Source organism: Ursus americanus, chromosome 17, assembly GCF_024610735.1.
Source record: "Ursus americanus isolate L20-20 chromosome 17, mUrsAme1.1.p, whole genome shotgun sequence".
NCBI classification, from domain to species: domain Eukaryota; kingdom Metazoa; phylum Chordata; class Mammalia; order Carnivora; family Ursidae; genus Ursus; species Ursus americanus.
In genome coordinates, this window is record NC_142143.1 from 17,267,132 (window position 1) to 17,293,326 (window position 26,195).

The 26,195-nt window shown below is 48.5% G+C and overlaps 1 protein-coding gene across 5 annotated transcripts in view; it reads right to left on the minus strand.

The window, feature by feature from the left end:
* TXNRD1 (thioredoxin reductase 1) overlaps nt 1–26,195 on the minus strand; it is a 188,624-nt gene that overhangs the window by 61,443 nt on the left and 100,986 nt on the right. Inside the window, exon 15 of one of the 5 annotated variants that reach the window (XM_045780056.2) lies at nt 16,323–18,236. The exons of the other annotated variants lie outside the window; for them this stretch is intronic. Within the exon in view, the coding sequence (XP_045636012.2) occupies nt 18,174–18,236 (63 nt within the window). The 3' untranslated portion in view covers nt 16,323–18,173. Of the gene's footprint in view, nt 1–16,322; nt 18,237–26,195 lie in introns of those variants that run through there. 5 annotated transcript variants of the gene reach the window in all.

Genomic DNA, 26,195 nt, shown 5'->3' on the forward strand with positions numbered 1-26,195 from the left:
GGGCTGGAAGCTGCATGTGAGACCCTGCTGGTGGTATTCAGAGACATGGCCCTCAAGGCTAGCACAGGCCTTGGGCAAAGTAGGCTCTTGACATGCTCTTTGAATGAATAAACGAGTGGATACGGGCATGTTTTCAGCGGACCTTTCTCCTTCCTGCTAATTCAGAATGCCCTGTCTCTCCATCTAATGCAGAAAGTTGCTCTCTTGGCAACTGCTCTTTTTCCTGCCTCTTTTTATTTATTTATTTATTTTTATTTGACAGAGAGAGAGAGAGAGCACAAGCAGGGGGAGTGGCAGGCAGAGGGAGAGGGAGAAGCAGGCTCCCTACAGAGCAGGGGGAACTCAAAGTGGGACTCGATCCCAGGACCCTGGAATCATGACCTGAGCTGAAGGCAGACGCTTAACTGACTGAGCCACCCAGGCGCCTGGATAATCAAATCTTCTGAGATACAGGAAGAGCCTGTTGTGCAGTGGGGCTGCTCTTTTCAGTGCCCTCCTGGGTTGAAGCCACAGGGGACGTGGGGAGGAGCTCCCTGGCTGAGCTTCCCAGCCCTCAGAACACAAGGCCACGGGCAAGCTGGAAGGCCACCAACCGAAGGCCGATTTGCTGAGGCTGCAAACTCCTCCTGGCCTCCTTTCTCTGGGGGCTTCTGTTGCATACCCTGCTTCCCACGCGTCTTTCTTCCTGATCCCCATGCTGGCCTTCCAGAAGCCCTGCCCCCTGGAATTCACCTTAGAATCTTTCCACGGAGTGTGTAGGGGAGACTGTGGGACTTCGGTTGCCCCAGCGGTGGTCGACTGCCCGGATCAGGATCCCACATTTCAGGGACGGTTGGGGCCTTCAGTCAAAAGGCCACATTCTGGAAGGGCCACCACACGCTCTGGCACTCTTGATCTCAGATCCATACTGGAGAGTTTGCTACTTAGCAATAATAGATGTTAGAAATAGACTTAGGTGGTGAAATTCATGGCCAGGGAGCACCGTGAAAGCTAGACAAAGGCTCTCCTTGGTAAAATCCGTGGTCTTCAGATATGCGCATTGGCTGACACACACTAGAGACGTCCCGCCCATGTGTGAACAGGAAATGGAGCCTGGGGCGCCCTCCCCCACGCTACCGGAGGCTCCATTCCTAAAGGGTCCTGTGTCCAGCCACCAGTTGAGACGATTTGGTGACACTTTGACTCAATGAGCCTTTTATCCAAGGTGCAGGCAGAGCGCCTCCAAGGACAAAGAATCCGGACTGAGCGAGAAGGCTGTACGATTGCTTTGCCCCTCCTTGCTGACAAGTGTCAGTTCAAGTGGTAGCATTTCCACCGGGGAGCAAAGTCGGGGAGCACCACCCTGAACAACTACCAGCCTCTGCTACCAACCAAAGCTTACCTAGCCATTTGCCTAATGAAGTTGGCTGACGTTAGTTCACAATATGGATTCTTCCACTCAACCCAACACCATATGCATGGGTCCTTTCAGAGTTCTGTGGGGTTTTTTTTAATTTGATTTTATTTATATTCAATTAATTAACATATAGTGTATTCTTAGTTTCAGAGGTAGAGTTCAGGGATTCATCCGTTGCACACAACACCCAGTGCTCATCACATCACGTGCCTTCCTTAATGCCCGTCACCCAGTTTCCCCATCTCCTCCCCAGCTTCCCTCCAGTGACCCTCAGTTTGTTTCCCAGAGTTCAGCATCTCTTATGTTCTGCCTCCATCTCTGGTTTCGTCTTATTTTCTGTGGGGTTTTGTGTGGAGTCTTGGCGATGGTTCTGGAAGACATTCTAAAGCAACCCTATGGCCTGGTCTCTCCCCCTCAGCACTGAGGGCAGCTTGGCCTGGATCATTCCGTGTTGCGGGACCATGCACTGCGGCACGTTTTGCAACATCATGGTCTCTTCCACTAGATGCCAACAGCACGCCCACCCCTGCCTCCACCCGGAGCTCTCTGCCCAGTTGTGACAACAGAAAATAGCCCCCCCCCCCCGACATGAATGTCCCCTGGGGGCAAAACTGCCCCTTGTTGAGAACCACTTCTCCTGAACTACTGGGTCAGATTCCAACACAGTCAACACGTCCATTACTCAAAGGAAGGGCCCATCAACCTCCCGAAAACAGAGTCTCTGCAGAAACACGCTGGCCAAAACGCAGCCCCACATCTCCACTTTCTAGTGGAGACACGACCTTCAAAGTTACAGAAAAACTAGGTCTGATGTACACTCTAATCTTAGCGTCTGGAACAGGACGCAATCTGAATGGCAAAGGCACCTTGGAGTGCAAGCCACCAGTGCCACATCCGTCCCCAGCGGTCGGTGAGGTCAGAAATTCCCATTTCCCCGTGGTCAGAGCAACTCAGGTTGCTTTGCTTTGCATGAGCATGACATCTGATCACTGTGTAAATGCTAGAGCCATGAGGATCCTCAAGGCCACCTAGCTTCTCCAGTCCTCCAAGCTTCCTTCAGAAATCTAGGCTGGGAAGCCCTCGCCTGCTCGAAGGCAGAGCACTGGACAAAATGGGTCCTTGCAGGTTCTTCCCTCCAGCTCAAGATCTAGGATCCTCTGTGTCCTCAACTTGCTAATGCATCCAAGGAGCATCTGCTGAGAGAGACCAAGAGCCTTGGGTCCGACGCCACCGCCAGGCATGAGCTGCATATCCTTGGAGAAGTCACTCCTTCCCGACCTTCAGTTTCTGCTTCTGCAAAGTGAGTGGCTTTTAGAAACCACAGAATCCTTTGCAAGGCTGAGAAAGACCAGGCACCATCTCCCTGGAAAATAGACATGAGCATAAAATCTTGCATGTTCACAGGTGTCCTTGAGGATGCGTGAGCCCGGTCAGGAATATTAGGTTGGAAGCCTCTAAGCCGGCTTTCAGTTCTGACTTCCTGGAGCCTGTTCTGTTCCTGCAACAATGCTGACCACAAGTCAGGGCCCGGATGCTGAGGGCTGGCAGGGAGCTTGACAACGGATGGAACGGAACAGCAGGAGTAACAGAGTGGGAAGACCGTTCTTACAGTTTTTGTTCTTTGATTACATCAAAGAGAAAGTCTCAGCTGGATGCTCTCGTCTCCTCACCGCCTCCCTCCGCTCCCTAATCCTCTTTATCACAGAGAGGCCGAGGCTCAGCACCTTCAGGAGGCGATGCCAATGTTCTGTTTTCACTGCATTTTTTCAAACTATTTGTCTTTGTTTAAGTCCAAAGGCAGAAGGTATAAATGGAATTACACAGGAATAGTCACTCAAAGTGGTCCCCTAACCCCGTCTCTAGCCATCAGCTCTCCTCTCTCAGGCAATCACTATGTGCCTCTTATGTGGCCTTCCAGAAATATCTCATGCACTGCAGGCATACGCAATATGCGTTTTTGCATTTATCTTAAAAAAATTAACATCAATTTATGGCAAGTGAGGCTGGTTTCCCTTTAGGATTTCAATATATGGTTTTCTTTTCTGATAAATGTGTTCAGGGGCTCCTGGCTGGCTCAGTGGGTAGACCCTTGCGACTCTTGGTCTCAGGGTCTGAGTTCAAGCCCCACAATGGGTGTAGAGATTACATACATGCATATGTTCATGCTTGAAAGAAGGGGTGGATCACTTTATTAAAGTAGAGTGTTAGGTAAATGCACAGAGATGGCGCACACAGGACCTGCTCGCAGCCCTGCTCTCTGCGGGGGTGGGCAGTCTTCCCTCCCTCTCTCGTCCGCCCGCAAGCAATGACCAGTGTCAGAGGCTGGAAGCACCTAGTTCAGATCCAGGCCTCCCGTTGGAGCAGCCCCTCCCCAGCACCCTCTCCCTGGGAAGGAAGGGGAGCCCAGATGGCGGGCACAGCCCCGGCCGTCATGGGAATCTGCAGGTGGGACCCGGGCCTGCTGTCTCCCGCAGAACGGCAGAAGTGTGTGAGCCCATCTCTACTGTTGCCCCCACGTGATGGAGCTTCTGTCACATCATGCCTGACCTGTATTTGCTTCCAGAAAGAGCGCATCATCTGAAGACCATCCTGTTTCCCGCTGCATGAGGAACCTCGGTGCAGGGGTGCACACACGCGTGCCTGCAGAGGTGCATGCACGTGCCTGCGCGAGTGCCCGTGGGCCCCCGTGTGTGTCTCAGTAAAGCAGCAGAGAAGTTGCAGAAATGAAGCGGCGACCCCAAACTCTCGCGCAGGCAGCGTGGGCCCGGCTGGTGGCGCTTGATAGTGACGAATAGAATATTCATGCATTTTACTTAGGCACTAATGGATTTCATTATAAATACAATTAACGCTCTTATTCTCCTCAGACACAACACCTCAGGAATCTAATGAACACAACTGAGAGAGAACCACCGACTGTCATCATCCCTACCCGAATCCAGACTTCGGGAGATGCTCGCAGCCTCTCCAGAGGAACCCTGAGGACGCAGAGCGGGCACAGCTCCTGTGAGCAGTGCTGGGTTCAGGAGACGTGGGGCGTGGTGCCCACCGCACAGGGTGCCTCCAGGGCCAATTTCACAGGGTCCAATGAAAACAGGCTCAGAAGTGCCTGCAGCTGCCAGAGCCACAGGATCCTCACTGAGTGACAGACCTGACTGTCCTATGTCCTGGACCCCTGCTCATTCATCAGCGGCAGGGATCACGAGAGCTTGCGGCCCAGCTGAGCCCTGAGAACCTGTCTGCACACCTTACACAGACCATTATTCACGAGGCACAAAGAACTCCGTGTCCCAGGGGCTGCCTTCAAAGTAACATGTGGACCTCTCGGCAAGCCATGAGAAGAGTAAGGCCAGGCCACAGAAAAATGAGTGGGTCTTCATACTTGGCATACATCTATGCAGCTGTGTTTTCTTTTCTTTTCTTTTTTAATGGACTTGATTTCTTAGTTTTAGGTTCCCAGCAAAATTGAGCGGAAGAGACAGAGATTTCCCACATAACCCCTGCCCCTATACACACACACACACACACACACAGAGCCTCCCCCGATTCCAACATCCCCTGCCAGAGTGGGACATTCACTACAATCCATGAACCTGTGATTGACACAGAATCATCACCCAGAGTCCAAAGTTTCCATTGGGGTTCATGCTTGGTGTTGCATCTTCTATGGGTTTGGACAAATGTATAAGGACATGGGTCCACCGTTATGTCATCACACGGAGTAGCTTCAGTGCTCTAAGAATCTTGCTTTTGTCTACTGAGCTATACACTAGAAGCCTTTTCTCATATCATCAAATATTCTCTGAAAAAATGATTGACGCGGCTGTATTAGCTGGAGTACAGGCTCAGCTGCTCTATCAGAGAGCCCCACCCCCACCCCCAGCCCGAGAGCCGCATCTTCAGAAAGGGAGCCACACACATACTTCTTTCTCTCTTATCCAGCAGTTAGAGGTGGGCAGGGGGCTTGGGGCCTGATCACGCAGGGATCAGCTTCCTTCCATCCTGTTGTTCCCCCTTTGCACTTTATTTGCTGAAGAGAGCAGACTGTCTGTCCATGGTCTGTGCATGTGCCAATGCCCAGAGGTTCTCTCGGGTCCAGCTGTGCTCCGATGGTGTGCCGTGGAGTGGCTGCGTCTGCTAGAGCTTCCTTCTTATTTCAGAGGTCAGGGGAGAGCAGAGTCGATGACAGTGACCGCAAACAAAGCCCTTAGGAAGCACAGCTCTTGCAATTCTGCATGTGGCTGCGGGAAAGCCCCCACGCCAGTCTCCCAGAGCTGCCTGACCACACCCGCGTGGACGAGCCCTGGCAGGCCCAGCCCTAATCTGCTGCTGATGGCCTTTCCTTCCCTTCCTTTGCTTAATGGTCCTAGATATGGATCCAGGCAGAGTGCCACTAGATTCGAAAAAAAGAAATTTATAATAAGGCAGTCATTAAACTCCATGAGCCACACAGGAGGCAAGGCAATTACATCCTTAATCATTTTCTTATCTCTTCACTTCACCATGAGAAATTCATTTCACCATTAGGCTCAAATTCACTACAGAAGGCAGGCCTGGGAAGGAAAGTGCCTGTGATGCAGCCAATCACCACACCATCCCCTGGAGGGGGCACTCATCCCCAAAATCCCCTTCCCGTGGGCTGTTTCCACGCTAGAGTGATGCTACAGTGGACACGGTTAGGCACGCTCCCTTATGGCTGTGTCGAGAACTCTCTAGGGCTGGTGTTGCGGAGCAGGACGGCCGGGTTACGGGGTACAGTACCCGGTGCTGGTCTGTCTCAACTCGCATCAGCACAGCCTGGGAGTCCCCTTGTTTGGCATCAGTCAGCTTCTGACATCAGCAGATCTCACGAGGCTAACGTGATCTCTCGTCATTTCCGTTCACCTCTTAGATACTCGCCAGTTCGCACACCTATCCTGTCTTGGGGGACTCTTCATGGAGTAACCAGCTCAGTGTCCTCCACCTGTTTTCTTTCAGGCGCCCCATCTTCTTGAGGGTTGGGCAGAATTCCTTGGTTTCTGGGGGTCTAAGTCCCTTGTCAGTTTTAGATGCTGGAAGTTGTCTTTTCCCCATTTTGCTGGGTCTCTACGACCTCATTTCCATGGTGGTCTTTTGGGTCAGAACCTGTAATGTCCATTCAATGTTTGTGCCTGTGATTCATCTGTTGACAGGGCGGTTTAGAAGCCCTTCCCTGCCTCCAGGTCACAGAGATATTTTCCTACATGACCATACACACTTTATGTTTGTACATACGCACGCACTGAGGTCTTTAATCTGTTTCAAGGCTACCTCTGTTAGAGGGTGTTAGACACGTATAGTGATGGAGTTTTCTCAGTACCATCTGCCAAACTGTCTGTCCTTCTCTCTTTTTTTTTTTTTTAAGATTATTTATTTATTTATTTGACAGAGAGAGACAGCCAGCGAGAGAGGGAACACAAGCAGGGGAAGTGGGAGTGGAAGAAGCAGGCTCCCAGCAGAGGAGCCTGATGTGGGGCTCGATCCCAGAATGCCGGGATCACGCCCTGAGCCGAAGGCAGACGCTTAACGACTGAGCCACCCAGGCGCCCCTGTCCTTCTCTCTTGATTGGCAAGTACTGCAACTTTTTGGCTCTGTGGACTTACTCATTCAAGCAAATAGTCTGTGTTCCAGTAAAAGTAACTGCACACATATGGACACCAGGGGGCACACCTTCTCTTTGTGCTACTGACAAGCCCTGGGAGCTTGGACAAATGACTGGATGCCTGACTCTGAACCTCGTCTTTCTCACCCAAACAATGCGTACAACAGTCCCGAGGGTTCTGACAAAGAAAGGAAACCAGTATCATTTGTCTTTTCAGTTCAACATCAACACAAGTCTAGCACAGGGCACTCAAATATTTGAAAATGAACACGTCAGGGGCTGAACCATGTCCTCCCTAAAACTCATGTTTCAGTCTTAACCTCAGAATGTAACAATATTTGGAGACAAGACTTTTACAGAGATAGTTAAGGTTACATGAGGTCATATGGATGGGCCCTCATACAATATGACTGGTGTCCTGAGAGAAGATGAAATTTGGTTACACAGAGACACCACGGACCCGTGCACAGAGAAAAGCCATGAAAGGAACCAGCAAGAAGGTGGCTGTCTATGAGTCAAGGAGAGAAGTCTTGGAAGAAATCGAACCTGCCAGCACCTTGATCTTGGATTTCTAGACTTCAGAACTGTGAGAAAACACATTTCTAGTGTTTAAACTCCCCAGCGTGTTGCCTTTCAACATGGCAGCCCTAGCAAACCGATACGCAAGGAATGAGCTGCTCCCTTCTCTGGGGAGACCCAGCCCAGGGGCAGGCACTGCTCCCACCAGGAATTCAGGGCCTGGCCTGCAACCCACACAGCAAGAGGACTTGCCCAGAAGCTCACGGGGCTCAGTCCTCACTCTTTGCTGAGGGATCCAGGGGTCAGGCACTCCCTGGGCAACAGCGGTAATCCTTGCCCTGCTGGGCACACAGCCTAAATCCCGTCTCTAGACCGACAGCCCCTACATCACCTGTGAAACCTTCCAGGCCAACAGATGACCTGCGTTAGGCTTGGTTGAAGTGCCCGACTAGAAGCTATGGCTTGAGAGATTGAGCTTACGCCCATCTCCTCTGTCCCCTGGAGTCCCTTCTGGAAGATTAGACTTGCCCTTGCTTTCCAATCAAGCCAGCTCTGAGAACAGTTCAAGTGCGCAGTGGGAAATGTATACTGAGCTATGGAATGACACACTGCCGTGTCCCCCAGAACTTAGGGCTCTTCTCTCCATAATACCCACCACCTCAGCCTGTCTGCGGCAACTGCCTTTTCGGGTTCCCTCTGTCTCTTGCTCTGACCTGCAGCTGCCCACGAATCCGTCTCTCCAACCTCCTTCCCGTTCTTCATTCTGACAAATCCCGTCATAGCAGCCGTCAGTTTTTCCACATGCCTACTCTCCGCATAGGAAGGTGGTATTCCAAGCACTTGAGGTTTCTCAACCTCACAGGCACCCTCGGAAGGTACACTTAACACCCCCATTTGACAGATGAGGGAACTGAGGCAGAGCGAGGTTAAGCAACAGATAACGTGGCCGCAATTCAAACCCTGCGGCCTTGGTGGGGAGCGGGTAGGGCGTTCATCTGCCCGAGCCTGACTGCCTATTGGGTGCTCGGGGCGGGGTGAGGAGCACGAGGAGCTGAGGGGGCAGAATTCGAGTCCCGCTCTCAGGAGGCCCTGAGTGAGCGGGCCTCACTCCCCTCAGCCCCACCCCAGTCCTGCCCTTGTGCTCCTTCCCCGCTCCCCGAGGCCCCAGGATGCCTTCCACGAGCGCTGGCCTGCTGGGGACCTTCCACAGGCTGCTTACGACTCACCTCTCAGCCCTCCCATCTCTCACTTTGTCTCCACGTCGAGTCTGGTTGTCTGCCCGGGATGTCCTTTCCCAGCCTCATGTTCGTGGATCTAACACCTGCCATCCCTCGTTGCAGAGAGGATCCCCAGGGATCCTCCCACCCCGCTCTGTTCTCCTGTGGGGCCACTGCTGGCTTCCAGCAGAGCTTTCCTCTTTGTTCTCTGCACTCGTGCCCTGGGGTCTCATCACTCTCGGACTTGAAACCTCCCCCACTCTGGGCTGATGCTCTGACCGTCAACGCTCTACCCTGAGCTGCAGACTCCTGTGCTCACCTTCCTACTCGACATCTCGACTCGGCTGTCTACTAGGCATCTCCAACTCGGCACCCGATGCTCGAGCATCTGATAGACCCCGGAAACCACCCTCCTCCCAGTCCTCCCGTCTCAGGTGAAAGAGCACCTCCAGCCTCAATCCTTCCAGTTGCTGAAGTCCAAAATGCCGGAGTTGTCCGGAGCTTCCCTCCCTACAGCCAATTCGACGTTAAATCCCATCGGTTCTCCTCTTAAATTATGTTCCAACAGAACTCACTCATCACAGCTAGCGCTACCACTCTGGCCTCAGACATCATCGTCTCTCCCCTGGATTGCTCAGTAGTCTCCCCTCACCCAAGGCCTCAGGCTGCCCTCCACCCGGCCACCACTGTGCTCCTGATAATCTGTAAGTGGGGTCTGGCTCCTCCTCTGCTCAGAGCCCTCCCTCGGCTCCCAACAGTGCCCAGTTCCTCTAACCAGAAAGAGCCTACATGGCCTGCCCCTCTCCCTGTTCTCTGACCTTGACTCACTCTTCCCCCCTGGCTCACTCGACTGCACCCTGCTTAGTTATCCCCTCAACACTGCAGTCATACACTGCCTCAGGGCCTTTACACTTGCTGATGTCTCTGCTGGAATGCTCCTTGCCCCAGTACCTCTCCCTCACCTTCTCTGAGTCTTCAAATGTCACCTTCTCAATGGGGTCTTCCCTAACCACCTTAGTTTAAAATCCCATTCCCTGTGCCTCACCACCTCCCCTCATCTCCTTCCCTGCTTAGATTTTTCTCCCTGGCACTTAACACCAGCGAACATTCTATGGAATTTATTTATTTATTTATTTTGCCTGTTTCCCTCAACTATGGAATACAGGATTATTGTTTTGTTTACTGCTGAATTCTGCCTAGAACCGTTTCTGCTGAATGACATTTTTAAAAAGATTTTATTTATTTAAGAGACAGACAGAGAGAATGAGCGGGGGTGGGGGGCAGAGGGACAATAAGAAGCAGACTCCCCACAGAGCACAGAGCCTGATGTGGGGCTTGATCCCAGGACCTCAGGACCATGACCTGAGCTGAAGGCAGACACTTAACTGAGGCTCTGCCTGGCCGTTTTTGAAGAAATGAAAGAACTGTGTACACTCAACCACCCTACCGGACCACACACAGCTTCAGAGTTTTAGTCTGAGTTCTCCAGAGAAACTAGACCCACAGGATATATGCATAGGAAAAGATTTCTTATAAGAAATTGGCTCATGCCATTATGGAGGCCGAGAAGTCCCAGGATCTGCCACAGGCAAGCTGGAGAGAGCCGGGAAAGCCCGCGGTGTAGTTCGGTCCGAGTCCGAAGGTCTGAGAACCAGGAGCACCAAGGGCAGGAGAAGACGGATATCCCAGCGCAAGCCATCAGGGAGGACAAGTCAAATTCTCCCTCTACTAAGGCCCTCAATGGATTGACGGTGCCCACCCCCACGGGGGGGAGCAAACTGCTGTTCTAAGTCCCCTGATTCGCTGCTAATCTCCTTCAGAAACACCCTCACACCACACCCAGAAATAACGTTTAGCCAAATATCTGGGCATCCCACGACCCAGTCAAGTTGACACATAAACTAAACATCATCGTGTTCATTCACTTCGTATCCACTGCGCCTTGGATGTAAGGAGCATTCAATGGTGTCCCTGGTCTCTTCATTCGTTCAGCACTCAGCCAGGATCCTCACTTTTGCAATTATTAGGCAGGCTCTACCTCATTTTCCTGACATACAAGAAGGTATCCCCATCATACACGCAGGGAGGCCAACACCATGGGCTCCTGCCCTGCTCACTACAGTCCGTCAGCATGCGTTCCTGCACACCTACTGTGTGCCGACCACGGGGCCAAGGACCTGTCTGTGGGCTCTTTCTGAGTCAACACATGCTACTGTGCCCATCAGTTTCCCTGCAATCAAGACTGTGCTTACACGGCTGGTGTCGCTGGGCACGTGGAAGCATCTACAAGGAGAAGGCGGCAGAAACAAAGCAGCACCGTGCTGTGGGAATGCACTCGGCTGGAAGCCAGAGTGGCTTCTGGTCCCAGCTCTGTGTTGAGCTGTTTAACCTTGACCTTGATGTTGAGGTAGCTTCAGGTCTAGCCTCGGTTTCTGCACCTATAATCGGACTTGGAGGGGCTGACCTCCCTTTCCAATCTCAAATACTATGAAATAGTACCTGAGAGGCACACGACTATAATAAGGCTATTCATGGTGGGGTCCCATTCACAGCTGACCCGAGGATCCAGAAACACCCCAACCCTGCTCTGCTCAGCATCTTGGGAGACTCCCAGGAGTGCCCAGAGGACGGTGTATGGTGCCAGAGCTATGGAGCATTGGCAGGAAAGGTTCTGCAGTAAAACCCCGCTTCCTTGCAGTGGAATTTCAAATTTAAAAACTTAAAAAAAAAAAAGTTATTTTTCTAAATAAAATCTTACAAAATATTGACAGTTGAGTGCTCTGATTTAAAGTGGGCTCAAGGGGGGGTGCCTGGGTGGCTCAGTCATTAAGCGTCTGCCTTCGGCTCAGGGCGTGATCCCGGAGTTCTGGGATAGAGCCCCACATCGGGCTCCTCTGCTGGGAGCCTGCTTCTCCCTCTCCCCCTGCTTGTGTTCCCTCTCTCGCTGGCTGTTTCTCTGTCAAATAAATTTTAAAAATCTTAAAGTGGGTTCAAGGGAAGAGACTTGGCCTGTTTCTCTATGACCTCCCTCTCCCTCTCCCACTCCCATCATCTAATACCCCAAAACTTACATCACAGATTACCCCAAAACTTAAGTTTATGTTTTGCCCATTCCTGGATCTCTTTATCAGGGATGGACTCGTGGTGAGTGATGGTCGGGAAAGGCCTTCTGCTATTCGGGCATACCTCGGAGATATTGTGGGTCCGGTTCCAGGCCACTGCAATCTGGTGACTATCACAACACAGTGAGTCAATAAATTTTTGGCTTCTCGGTACATGTAAGTTATGTTCTAAGTATGCAATAGCATTATGTCAGAAAGAAAACAAAGTACACACCTAAATTAAAAAACATTTTATTGATAAAACCACTGTCATCTGAGCTTCCAGCGAGCCATAATCTTTTTGCTGGTGGAGGGTCTTGCTTTGATGTTGGTGGCTGCTGACTGATCAGCGTGGTGGCTGCTGAAGGTTGAGGTGGCTGTAGGGATTTCTTAAAATAAGATACTGAAGTTTGTCGCATTGATTGACTCTTCACAAATGACTTCTCTGTAGCATGAGATGCCGTCTGGTAGCACTTTTTAAAATTTATTTTTAAAATTTATTTTTTTAAAAAGATTTTATTTATTTATTTGACAGAGAGAGAGAGAACAAGCAGTGAGGAGGGGCAGAGGGAGAGAGAGAGAAGCAAACTCCCCACTGAGCAGGGAACCCGATGCGGGGCTCAATTCCAGGATCCAAGATCATGAACTGATACGAAGGCAGACAAGCGACTGAGCCACCCAGGTGCCCCAGCATTTTTTTTTCTTTTAAAGAGAGAGTGCACGCATGGGAATGGGGAGGAGCAGTGGGTGAAAGAGAGAGAGAATCCCAAGCAGGTTCCATGCTCAGCATAGAGCCCAATAGGGGGCATGATCTCTTGGCCCTGAGATCATGACCTGAGCTAAAACCAAGAGTCGGGCACCGAGGTGCCCGTCTGGTAGCTTTTTAACCGCAGGAGAACTTTTCCATAATTGGGAGTTAATTCTCTCAAACTCAGCCACTGTGTTATTAACTATGTAATATTCTAAAAGCTTTGCCGTCATTTCAACAATCTTCACAGCATCTTCACGGGGAGTAGATTCTATGTCAAGAACCCACTTTCTTTGTTTCTGTTATGGAGACGGCTTCTCTCCTTAAACCTCATGAACCAACCCCTTCTAGCTTCAAACTTTTCTTCTGCAGCTGCCTCCCCTCTCTCAACCTTCACAGAATTGAAGAGAGTGAGGGCCTTGCTCCGGTTAGGCTCTGGCTTAAGGGAACGATATGGCTGGTTTCCTCTTCAATCCAGACCAAACTTTCTCCCGTCAGCAAGGCTGTTCCGCTTCCTTCGCACTCCTGTCTTCCCTGGAGCAGCACTTCAAATGTCCCTCACGAACTCTTCCTCTGCATTCACACCTTGGTTAACTGTTTGGTGCAAGAGGCCGCACTTTTGGCCCTATCTTAGCTTTTGGCATGCCTTCCTCACTGAGTTTCATCATTTCCAGTTTTTTTTTAATTTAAAGTGAGAAACACGTGACTCTTCCTTTCACTTGAACATGCAGAGGTCACTGTAGCATTAACTGGCTTCATTTCCAGAATTTCTGGGTCTCATGGCCGAGGGGGGAGACAGGGGAATGGCCAGTTGGTGGAACAGTCAGAACACACCCATCTATGTGTGGGCACCGTTCATGGTAACCCTAAACCATCACAACAGGAACATCAGAGATCACAGACGGCAGATCACTGCAGCAAAGAATGAAAAAGTTTAAAATACTGCAAGAATTGCCAATATGTGACACAAAGTGAGCAAATGCTGTTGGAAAATCGGCATCAATACTATACAGGGTTGCCACAAACCTTCCATTTGTAAAAACAAAACAAAAAAAACCCCACGGGATCTGCAAAGCACAATAAAATATTTTCTCTCCTTAGAGTCCGGTCACCCAGCTCCTAAGCAGTGGATACAGTCCTGCTCCGGGCATTCTGCTAACATCCAAGCTGCCCCGGCCCTGCCCTTTTAAAGCTGTCTGAAGAACTGCTGAGTAGATACAGATGAACTTTCCTAAAGGATATAAATAATGATACAACAGATGCAGAAGTCCTCCACATGGGTTATGAAAGAAACCTTTAGAGGCACCTGGGTGGCTCAGTCCCTTAAGCTAAGGGTCTGAGAGTCCCATGTTGGGATCTGTGCTCAGCGAGGAGTCAACTTGTCCCTCTCCCCCTGTCCCTACCCCAGCTCCTGCTCTCTCGCAAATAAATAAAATCTTTTTAAAAAACAAAACAAAAACCCAGAAAGAAAGAAACCTTCCTAGGTACTCCTTCCTAACCCTACCTCCATTCCATTCCTTCGTAGGCAACCACCAGCTTACACGCCATATTCTTCATTTTGAATTTTTATTCTCTTGCTTTCCTTTATGGTCTACACCAATTTTATCTCTAAACATATATCTGTCGGTCTATCTTGCTTCGCTTTGCCTGTTTGTGTACATATTCCTTCGTGACTTTTTCACTCTGACTGACCCGTTATGTTATATATTTTGCTGCTGTATTCTTATTAGACACGACAGTTCGTGTGTCCATTCTTGTCTGATGGCTCTTGGGGCTGTTCCCAGGTTTTGGCTTTTGCTGCTCCTAACAGCACCATGAATGTTCTCGTACGTGCCTCCTGGTGCCTTGATGTACCTTTGTGCTGGGTACGTATCTGAGCACGGAACAGCCGGGTAACAGGACATGCACGTTTAACTTGGTACTAGGTAATGTCAAACTGTTTTCCAAAGTGACTGTACCACTTAATTTACACTCCTGCCAGCAATAAATAAATGTTCCATTTGCTCCACATCTTTGCCAACATTTGGCTGCTGTCAGACTCAAAATCTGCTACGTAGCTGGAATGCAATGGTATCTCCAAGCAGTTTAATGTGCCTTTTCCCTTACTGCTGAGGTGGACTGTTTTTAATGTTCCTGCCCTTTCTCCTCTCACTAACATTCTCCTGAGGTAAGAGGAAGAGGTTAACAGGCTGCCTAAAGTGGCCATCTCTGCCAAGTCCTGATCCAAGTCCTGAGCCAAGTCCTTGGCTCCACCAGCCAAGCCAATCACAGAAATGGTTTAGGTGCCTCTGCAGCGCACTTGCTTTTCTGCACCCGCAGGGCCTTGTCCTAAGAAGCTGCGGGGCAGCGGTGAAGAGCCCTGATTCTCGAGAGGTAGAGAGAGACGAGAAGTCACATACATCAGTCTCCATGCGGAGAAATTCAAAGTCCCCTAAGAAAACACAGTGTATGAGGGGTGTATGAGCAGACAATCCTTGGTGGAGGCAATCCAGAGCAGGGAGGTCAGGAGAAGAGTGTATCTGGAGCACAGAGCAGGTGCGCGCAGACAAGCAAACAAAAGCAGAGGTCAGAGGCGGTGACGGGCCTGGTGTCTGGCAGGGGACTATGGACCTATTTAGAGGCCTCTGGAAGATGCTGAGGGCTTGGGACAAGGGAAGTTTGAACAATGACATCCTGGCTACAGTGTGGAAAGAAACTGGCACAGTGCTGAAACATCTCAGACCAAGTATTGATTAATCGTGCTGAGAACACTGCACCGTGGCATGTGAAAAGCCAGAGTCCCCAGAATGGCTCCAGCAGCTCTGAAAGCTCCCATTCGGCCAAGGGGGATGGGAGGCAGCATGGAAAGGTGGCCAAGAGGCGGGCCCAGGGAAGTCACAGGCCTAGCTCTTGCTTCAAATAGTTGCTCTATCACTAACCAGCTGTGCGATCCTGAGCGAGGATTCCCACCTCAGCCTGTTTCTCCATCCAGAAATGGCTGGGGATGGGAGCACTTCCCAACAGAGCGGTCTGAGCATGAAGCATGAAGCATGAAGGAGGAAGGAGGAAGGATGAAGCATGAAGCACGAAGGATGCAGCAGGAAGGCGGCCGGTGCGCATCAAGCCCACTGCCTGGCACAGGCTGTGGGAACCTGCATTTGGCTATCGCTGTGAATACTCTGCAATCACCCGGGATGGAACAGAAATACTTTGTAGAGGGTTTTGGTGAAGGATTAACACAAAATAGGAGTTCCTGTTTAACAACCGATGCGTAAGAAAACGAAGCGCACGCGAGCGGATACATGGAGCCCACAGTCAGCGCTCACGTAAGCACTGACCGAACGGCTGCGATGTGCCGGCCCCGGCCGGAGGCTGCAACGGCGATAACCGGTCGGTCCATGCCCGAGGACTGCTCGGCGCAGAGCGGAAGGAGGGATCACACAGCCGCACACTGCTCTGCGGGGAAGGGACAGAGGTGTGCAGCCAAGGACATACCAAATGCTGAGAGGGAGCTGGGGTGGGGGGGGGTTGCTGCCCTAAAGATCTGGACCGAGCAGTCAAATCAGGGTAAGCTGAAAAACGGAATCCGAAAAGCCGACAGCACTAAAGTGTAAACCTCAGCGGCCTCCAAGCTGCTTCTTCAGCAGTGAGTGCTCGCCATCGTCGACACGAAGCCCGGACTCTATTCGACACTCAGGCAAAGAATCCTGCGACCACCACTCGATAAGAAGGCACACAGAGTGGATATTAATACCTTTTAATGTTTCACATTGTTTTTTTCCAGAAGATATATAACAAAATACATAGAATTTAATATGAATCTCAGTACAGTGGGCAATTATAGAATCTAAATAGGACAAGTCTATAAAGTATAATCCTCCTTGTGGGGGCTGAACGTTCCGTTCCACGAAGAAGAGAGAATTGCAACATGATTAGGCACAAACATATCATACTGCCTACTGTTCTAACTTCTGAGACTGGCAGGCTTGGAGGAAAAAACGATTAAAAAAATAAATAAAACTGAACACAGTCAACTGCCTCAGTTTCCCCCTTCCTCCCTTCCCGTGGTCTTCATAGAACCGCGTGGGTGAAGGCGTGAGGCAGAGCCGTGTGGGGCAGGGTTAGGCGCTCTGCTAAGTGCCAAGCAGACGCAGAAGTTCCCTGAGGTGACCAAGAAATGTACTGCGAATCAGCCACTCGGTGTTGCCACTGAGAATCCGGGCTGAGGCGGGGTGACCTGCTGGCGGGAGGCCTGACGGCCACAGCGCAAGTTTCAGATCCAACTTGGAGGGAGACAAGGTGGCCCACACGTAACCCTGGAATAGTCGGCACATTCACGCAGAAATCTAGAACTGCAGAGCTAACCCTCTCTGTGACACTACGAGTTGGAATGCTAACGGGGCATAAACACTCCGGCCACGATTCCGCCAGGACCAGTCATTCACCCAACAGAAAAAGTCAAAACCATCTGGTTTTTAAGTGAAAATCCTTCACATCCACCTGTGGTCAAAAATAATAACTTATGACATTAATAGCTTCCTTAAAAAAGCATTACCACAAAAGAGTTAAACCATAAGTGTGGGAAGACCTATTTTCCTATGAATGAAGCTCGTAGGAAGGGACAGATACAAAACACACCCGAAAAGTAAGGCCGTGATAGTCTGTGTTTTTAGTTTAAAGCTAGAGTTACCCCAAAAAAGTATTACACAAGTTAAATGTTTCTTACTGCTTAGACCAACACAATAAACTATATAAAGAAAAACATTTATTGTTTTTCCCCATTTAAGGTGCCGCTCTGCCTCCCTGACGAGTCCCGGCGGGAATGCTCCTCTACGGCACGTTCATGCAGGGGAGGATGACTTCCAACAGGCTGGCCAAGGAGCCATCTCCTTTCCTAAACAGAACAGAACTAATAGTCGGTGATGTAGCACATGGAGCAAATGCGGCCAGATTCAACCATAAATGTACTTGTTCTGGACAGAGAACTCATCAGGGGAGACACTGCTCAAAGGTCCGCCACAGAGAACGGGACATGGGAATCCTAGGACAGCTCTCTTGCACGGGACAAGCCTACACAGGCTCCAAGGGACCAAATCATGCCTTCCACGCACAAGGCACCTTACTTGCACAATCTAGCCAAGACTTGCTTTTAGACAAAAATCGACTACTAACATGTCTCATCTCTAGTATCATTTACACCTTGGAGGAAAAAAGAAAAAAAGAATCAACATGTGAAAGCTTAACAGTGAGAATCAGCAAACCCAGAAAGGGAAGCTCAGGCTAAAACTGCTCGACAGCTGTTCCATCACTGCCCACCGCGTGGGCTTGAGGCCAGCGACTTCATGGACGCACCACGCCGATGCACTGCCGATTGTCAGCTCCAGCCCATCACGGTGACCCCAGTGGGACGCTGCCTGCCTTCCATCCACCACCTCCTACCCGGGAGATCCAAGGGGGCCTTGGGTGCCATGAGCACAGGACATGCAGGTGCCAAAGCCCAAGACCCTTCCTAAAACTTCCCCTTGGATTTGGGCAAGGAAACACGGCAGTGGTCTGGAGTGTTGGCGGCAGCATCCACACTGGGGCTTAACCTCAGCAGCCGGTCTGGAGGATGCTTCCCCCAGAGCGCTTGGTCACCGACAGAGTCGTGAATACCTGCGGGGAGGAGAGAGCAGGAGATGTTCAGACACCCGAGCAGGTGAGGTAACAGGGAGCAGTGCAGATAACACCACATCTATCAAGAGTGACTTAGAGGACTACCTAAAATGCATACAAGAGAAAAGTAATATGACCGAGGCTATCACAGCTTCTCTAGATAAATGGGGAAAAAACATTTTAAAACCAAGGTGAAAGAGAAGAAAATTTAGCTTATATCAACTTTATTACCATGAGGGTGATTAGAGCAATTAAATGCATCACCCCGGCTGCTTGTCAATTCTCTACAAGAAATACTCTGGATGTACAGAAAGGTGCGTCCCACTGACCCAAACACCCATGTGCCTGCCTACTCAGCTCAGGGACTACAAATGTGCTTAGAGCCCCACGTGCGCCCCCGGTCAGTGCTTACCACTCCTCTACATTTCCTGCATTTCTTCTGTGGGTTTTTAAAAACTTTACCTCTAAATAGCAAAATGATATACATACTCTTCTGCCACCTGCTTCCTTGGCTTCATCCTGCACTTCTGTAATTCATTCGCCCATATGGATACAGAGCTCTAATTCTTCCACTTTGCACTGAATAGCATTCAATTTGCTCTAGTATACTATACTATATATACTGTATACTATAGAACCCAATTATTCAAACAGTGAATATATTACAAATTAAACACCCAGGCTCCTATACTACTGACATGCTACTTGCCATATGCTCTGACATTCCAACAGTCTCCTTGCACCCACAGCGAGAGGTACAATGATTAGGTTGGAGGATATGTGTCACTCCTATGTGACTGGAGTCCCAAGGTGCGGGGCCAACTGAAACTCTTATCTGCAGTGACTGATGAGCCCGCCTCCTGTCACATCCCTACACACAACCGGTGCTTGTGGACTTAGGGCCTTAACATCTTCAGGCGGCTGTTTTACAGTCTACTGCTCAAGAGCGTCTATTCACCAAAACAATGATTCTCGAACTTCAGTGAACAAACTCTACTCACAGATTAAAATACACAGAAATTACGCTGATCTTAATATGGCAGATTTAGGGTAGAGCCCAGGAATCTCATTTTTAGCCCGAGTCCCAAGTGAGTCATTTTAATGCAGGCTTGTCTTGTAGTAGAATTTCTTATGGAACACCAGTGCAGGCAATGCACTGTGAATTCTTGGCAAAATGCAAAGTCTAGAAGTCTACTGCATGGTAAACTAACCAGCAGCTGCTCATCTTCGTAGGTTTTCCAAATAGGAAGCCTACAGTCAAGATTTTTAAAAACACATACCCCTACACATTAGAAACAGACTTTCATTCCTGATCTAATGGAGTCATGAATACCAAACCAGCTAGCTCTCTGGACAAAATTCATGAAACAACTACTTTAAACACCAGACAACAGGCAGTGGACTGCATTCCCCTAAAAAAGAGAAACAAGGTGAGCCTTCAACCGTCCTGGCTTTCTACTCGGAAGCATCTCTAAGACCCTGGTGCAGCCCAGAGAGAACACAGATATCTCAGGGACTTGGAGAGACGGAGTGGAGACTGGGGAGGCCAAGGTGGCCGGGATTTGTGGGGCTGAATCCCCAAGAGGAGGCAGCCTCTTGGAGGAGGCTGTCCCCTCATCTCTGCCTGAATACCAAGCTGTGCACATCCAGGGGGCAGGGCCCCAGGAGGCCAGAGAACCAGCACCAGAACCCACTCAGGGCTGGGAGATGTTCCAGTTCACACCAACTGCAACCAAGAGACTTCTGAGGCCCTGGAGTCATCAGGAGAGACCCCAGAAAGCCATATCTAAAAACAGGGCTAAGCATTACTGGCCCCAGAGTAAAAGCTCTCTAACCATCCTAACAAAGCTTCAAAACAAGCTTCCAAAGGATCAAATGATCCCCCAGGACATTAACTGTCTACCACAAGAAAACTCAGTCTTCTTTAAAGGAGGAAAACAAAACCCAGGTACCTGGCACAGATTCAAAGTGCTAAATAATGGAAAAACAAACAAACAAACAAAACCTGTCAACCTAGAATTCTATGGTCAACAAAACTTTCCTTCCATGAAGAAAGCAAAGTGAAGACATTTCAGACAGACGAAAGCTAAGCGACTCTGTCCCTAGCAGCCCTACACTACAAAAATGTTCCCGGAGGTTCTTCCAGCTCGGGGAAATGCAACCAGAGGGGAACAGCTTTTCCCGCCACCACCTGCCACTCCCCACCCAGGGCTAGCCTACTCTTATGAGCCCCTCCACCTGCCAGGCTGGGCTTTGGATCCCACCCCTCACGTTATTTCATGTATCACCTGAACCCACACTTTATTCTTAACCTCGCCTTTTCCATTCTTTCTTCCTTCTTGGCTTTTAAACAAGCTCACATTGCATTTATCCTAAAACAATTCCCCCTCGGCCTTATGATCACCTCCACCACCACCATTTCTTATCCTCTTTACACACTAAATCTTAAGTTGTTGGTACTTACGGTCTATTTTGAGTCCTCATTTCACTGATATCTGGCATGGTCCCTGCCACGCCTGTGGGTCATCAGGACCCTATGGCTGCCAAACCCCGAGAGCACCTTGCAGTATTCCCTTCACATCGCCCTCTGTAGCACTTCTTGTCATCCACCTCACCTCCCTTTAACAACTCTTTCCTCTTCTTGTCCCACGAGAATGACCGTGGCTCTGCGCACCGCGGCACGGAGGCGTGCTGAACACCCATCTCCCCCGGCCTGTGGGCCAGCTGTGCAGCTTAGCACCTACTGTTTACTCCAGTGTGCTGCACCAGTGCTGCCACTGAGGCCGGGAGGTGCTGCCCCAGGCTTCCGCCCCAGCTTTCCCCTTCAGACACCCTCACGCTACCCGTCTCATTCAGTCGCCTCTCCCTTTTAGGTAGATGAAGGTGCCGACTCTCCAGCCACTGTGTCCCTCCTGAACTATCCACCAGTAAGACCTAACCAACACCTCCTCCTGGATGGCACTTCAGACTCACCCTGTCCAAGACTGCACCCTCCCCCTCCCTTAATCCAGCTCCTCTCAGTGAAGGCCATTACCAGGCCATGCAGCTGCAATGAATGCTTACGTCTTCTGTCTCCATTCCTGCTGATAACCAATCAATTATGAGGTCTTATATAGCTTCTTTCTTGTCATATCTGATTTCTCTTTGTGTTAACACTGATACTTAATTCATGTGTTATCATTCTGACTGGACTACTGGGAGGTTTCTGCTAGTTTCCAAAACAGAGTGCCCCATGAAGACCTTTTGTGTGGACCACACGTTATACACTTTTGCCTTATCAGATGTTAGGGGCCCAGGTCTTGCTTGTGGCCAGGGACATGCATGGAAGTGGGATGAGCTGCTTCTGAAACCCGTGAGCACCAAGGTGTGCTCTCTTACATCTCCTTCCCCTCTGCAACCTAGCCAGAAATGCCCTGGGAAGGGGCTGCTTCTGCCAGCCGGGCCCTGGAGTGAAGGGAGCATGGAAACAGAGTTGCAGCTGATCCATGGCAAGGAAGAGACCTGTTTTTATAAGCAAAACAAGAACACCGCCCAAACTGTCCATCTGTATTGCCCAGTCATGAAGACACAAAAGGGCTTTGTGTTCAATTCATTAAATTTAGAAGCATATTTGGTTATTGAGAACAATTAAGGTTTCAATCCAAACCTTTTTGGTCACACCAAGTAGGCTGGAGGGAAACACCAGTAAGTTTCGGTAGCATGCATCTGTGCTCCCCTACATCCAGGCTGACCTTTTCCAGCCACTTAAACATCTTCCTGAGACTGGAGGCCATGGCTTATCTGAGAGAGTCCCCGGGGGAAGCAAGACTCATCAAGGACCCCTAACCGTGTCGGCAAACCTGGACACCCAGGCAAACTTTGGTCAGCTACCTCTTTGATTCCTGAGAAATAACTGGTTTCCTGGTTTTTAATATAAAGAGGAAAGACCAAAGAAATCAAGGCCACTTTGACTTATTAGGTCAAAGCAACAGGAATCAGCATCAAAACTACTTTTCAATAAAAGGAGAAAAACTTCCGTGTAAAAGAGGAACATTACTGAGAAAAAAACCCTTGGTCCATTTCAGTCTTAAAGTAGTGACAAAAAGCCTTTTTACTTGTCATATACCAATATATATATATCAGCACCTTAAAAAATTCAGACCCAAGTAATAATGGACAGTATTTTAAAACATTAAAAATATGAAGCCAGAAGAAAATATGAATCATTCACATTTAAAAAAAATAGGTTAGCAAAGATATGCAAAAATCCTTGAAAGTTAGTCCTATTTTACTAATACAGAAAAATTTATCTACACTGAATTTTGCAACATTTTCATTAGCACTAAATTCATGCTGATGACACTATAAGCTATGACAACTCTTTTGAAAAGCAATAAATTCCTCTGTTTAAAAAAATGTGCAACTGTGGACTAGGACAGAAAGACAATACATGATAATGAAAATAGCTGTGTTGGGATGATCTCATGGGCAATTTAAATACTATCAAATATACTGGCTTCAATTTTTATAAAGGAAGAAAGATAAAGAGCTAGTGAATACATTACAGCAAATTTCAGGCTTCTGAATTTACAAGCTTATGTTTTACTTCTCAGGAATTAATTTAGAAATAGAACTGGCAGGAGATTTGGATAGAAAAGGAAACCCACGGGGCGCCTGGATGGCACAGCAGTTAAGCGTCTGCCTTGGGCTCAGGGCGTGATCCCGGCGTTATGGGATCGGGCCCCACATCAGGCTCCTCTGCTGTGAGCCTGCTTCTTCCTCTCCCACTCCCCCCTGCTTGTGTTCCCTCTCTCGCTGGCTATCTCTGTCTCTGTCAAATAAATAAATAAAATCTTTTAAAAAAAAAAAAAGAAAGAAAGAAAAGGAAACCCAGGGCTCCTGGGTGGCTCAGTCAGCTAAGTATCAGACTCTTGAGTCCGGCTCAGGTCATGATCTCAGGGTCGTGAGCCTGAGCCCCAAGTCAGGCTCCGTGCAGGCTTCTCTCTCTGTGCCATCCCCCCCACCCACACACAAACTCACTCTGTCTTAAAAAAAAAAAAAAAAAAGAAAGAAAGAAAGAAAAGAAAACCCATCAAAAATACAAATTTTTTTTTTTTAGAAGAGCTCCTGTCTATTTTTCTCATACTGATAACATGCTTATGGTAAAGATATGCAGAAGCCAAAGTGCCACCGTTGATTAGTCTAAATGAAAAAAAGAATAAGGTCAATTTTTGTACGATTTTATTTGCACATAGCCGCTTTAGAATTTTCATAAAAACACATATTTTAAAAATGAGCATGGAGGCCGCTGGCTCATGGTTCTCTATACCAACACGAAGAGCACTTACAAAGGTCAAGTGCTGCTGTAGGCACTCCCCTCACATTCACATCTGCCTCCACCTCCCAGTCTCACAAGCCCCCCCACTCCAGGCTGCAATTATGTTGACAATTAAAACTTTTGATGCTCAGCACTAAGACTGACTTAACGTTTCACTGGGGTCTTTCCTAATGTTCTCTCTTCTTGAGCTATTATTTTTCCCCTACAAATAAACTTGATTAGTTGAAATTACTACTCCAAATGATGTGCAATCAGTTTCCTATTCAATTACTGCTGCTCAGAAATCCGGAATAAATTACCACCACACAATCTTCACACTGAATAACGCTAATGCATTACTGAGCTCCAGGTGTTAAGACTCCCCCGGTACTGACACCAAAGAGATTTCAGTCAAAACAAGAGTACTCTCTCCTTCTTTCAGAGTAATTCCTCAACTGAGGAATCTGTCAACTTTTCTCAGTAATTACTCCTCAGAACCAAACGCTGGTTGCTCAACTGCCCAGGTTATGTTATCAAAACGGTCTGAAAAGCACTCAGTGATTCATTCCACAAACCACCCACAGCTGGCCCGGAGCTATGGCTACTTCTGAACACTTTGAAACAGTGCTCAGGACCAGTTTTTAACTTATTATTACCTCTAATCCAACCCATGGACGGACATTTGTGAAATCCAATAAAAACGTATTAGAAAATGAAATTTTAAAAGGCATGTAAAACTAAAAGCCAAGCTCAGATATGGTCAAATAGCTCGTAAAGTTCCTACCCTCCCTTCTTCATTTCCATCTTATCTTATAGGGACTGGTAACAAACACTCTGGGGACACTGTGAGCAGAACATCTCTATAGCATAAAGCTGGACGTGAAAAAACAGCAGGTCCAGTAGCTAATTTACTTACTGTCCAAGCCAGACCTACCATTTAACAGAAAAAATAGTCCCTGAAAATTGCCTACAAATCAAATTTCACTTTCCCTTGATTAAGACGCTATAAAAACTATTTCCACAGTCAGAGTTAGGAAGAAAAATCTGATTTGTGAGCAAGTGGTTCGCACTGAGGAAAAAAACAAAACACTCCTCTCGTGCCCGAATGGAAGAAAATAATTGTAAATCATGGATCTACCGAGTAAGAGGCTAATATCTCAAATACACAAAGAATTCATACAACTCAACAGCAAAAAATCAAATCCAATTAATAGGTAGATCTGAACACACATTTTTCCAAAGGCATCCAAATGGCCAACGGGTACATGAAAAAATGTTCCACATTATTAATCATCAGGGAAATGAAATCAAAACCAAAATGAGATACCACCTCACACCTGTTAGTATGGCTACTAACAAAAAGAAAAGAATTAAGTGTTGGCGAGAATGTGAAGAAAAGGGAACCCTTGTGCACTGGTGGTGGAAATGCAAGTTGGTGCAACCACTATAGCAAACAAAACGGAGGTTCCTTAAAAATTAAAAACAGAACTATCAATATGATCCAGGAATTCCAATATTGGGTATGTAAAGCCCCCAAAAAACATAAAACACGATTTGAAAATATATCTGAACCCCCATGTTCCCTGCAGCATTACTTACAATAGCCAAGATCTAGAAGCAACCTAAACGTCCATCAGTGGATAAAGAAAATGTGGTGAGTACACACACACACACACACACACACGACTATTACTCGGCCATAAAAAAAATGAAATCTTACTACTTGCAACAACATGAATGGACCTCAAGAGCATTATGCTAAACGAAACGAGTCAGAGAAAAACAAATACCACAGGGTCTCTCTCATGGTGGAATCTAAACACAAACAAACAAACAACAACAACATGGGGCACGGGCGCCTGGGTGGCTCAGTCAGTTAAGCATCTGCCTTCAGTTCAGGTCCTGATCCCAGGGTCCTGGGATCGAGTCCTGCATCAGGCTCCCTGCTCAGTGGGGGGGGAGTCTATTTCTCTCTCTCCCTTCTGCCCCTCCCCACCCCGCTGTCACCTGTGCTCTCTCTCTTGCTCACTCTCTCACAAATAAATAAAATCTTAAAAAAAAAAAAAAAAAAAAAACCAAAACAAGCTCCCAGAGAAAACAGATTGGTGGTTGCAAAAGGCGGGTGGGGGATGGGAGAAATGGAAGAACTATTTTGTTTTCTTGTTTCTGTTTTTAGTTTAAATAAATTTTTAAATGATTTTATTTTTTTTATAATTTTTTATTATGTTATGTCACCATACAGTATATCCTTAGTTTATGATTTTTTTAAGTAACCTCCACACCCAACATGTGGCTTGAACTCATGACCCTGAGATCAAGAGTCACATGATCTTCTGACTGAGTCAGCAGGGCTCCCGGGAGAGGAGCTTTTTCAAAATACGCATCCCTTCCCACCCCTTTAAGAAATACTATAAGGACGACCCTGAGTGAAGCCGCATCTTCTAATAATGCAATGCCCCGGGAGAACCCAGCCTAGACACTCTGCACAGCGCTGCTCACCAACCCTATGACTCCGGCACCAACTCTGTTTTAGTTCATGTGGAAACTAAGGCGGCTGAAAAGCTAGGCGCTGTGGCCGGGCTCACGGAGATTTTGCTGAGATTACAATCCAGCTCTGTGTCTCCACACACTCGTGTTGCCACCAGAAAATCATATCCATTTTT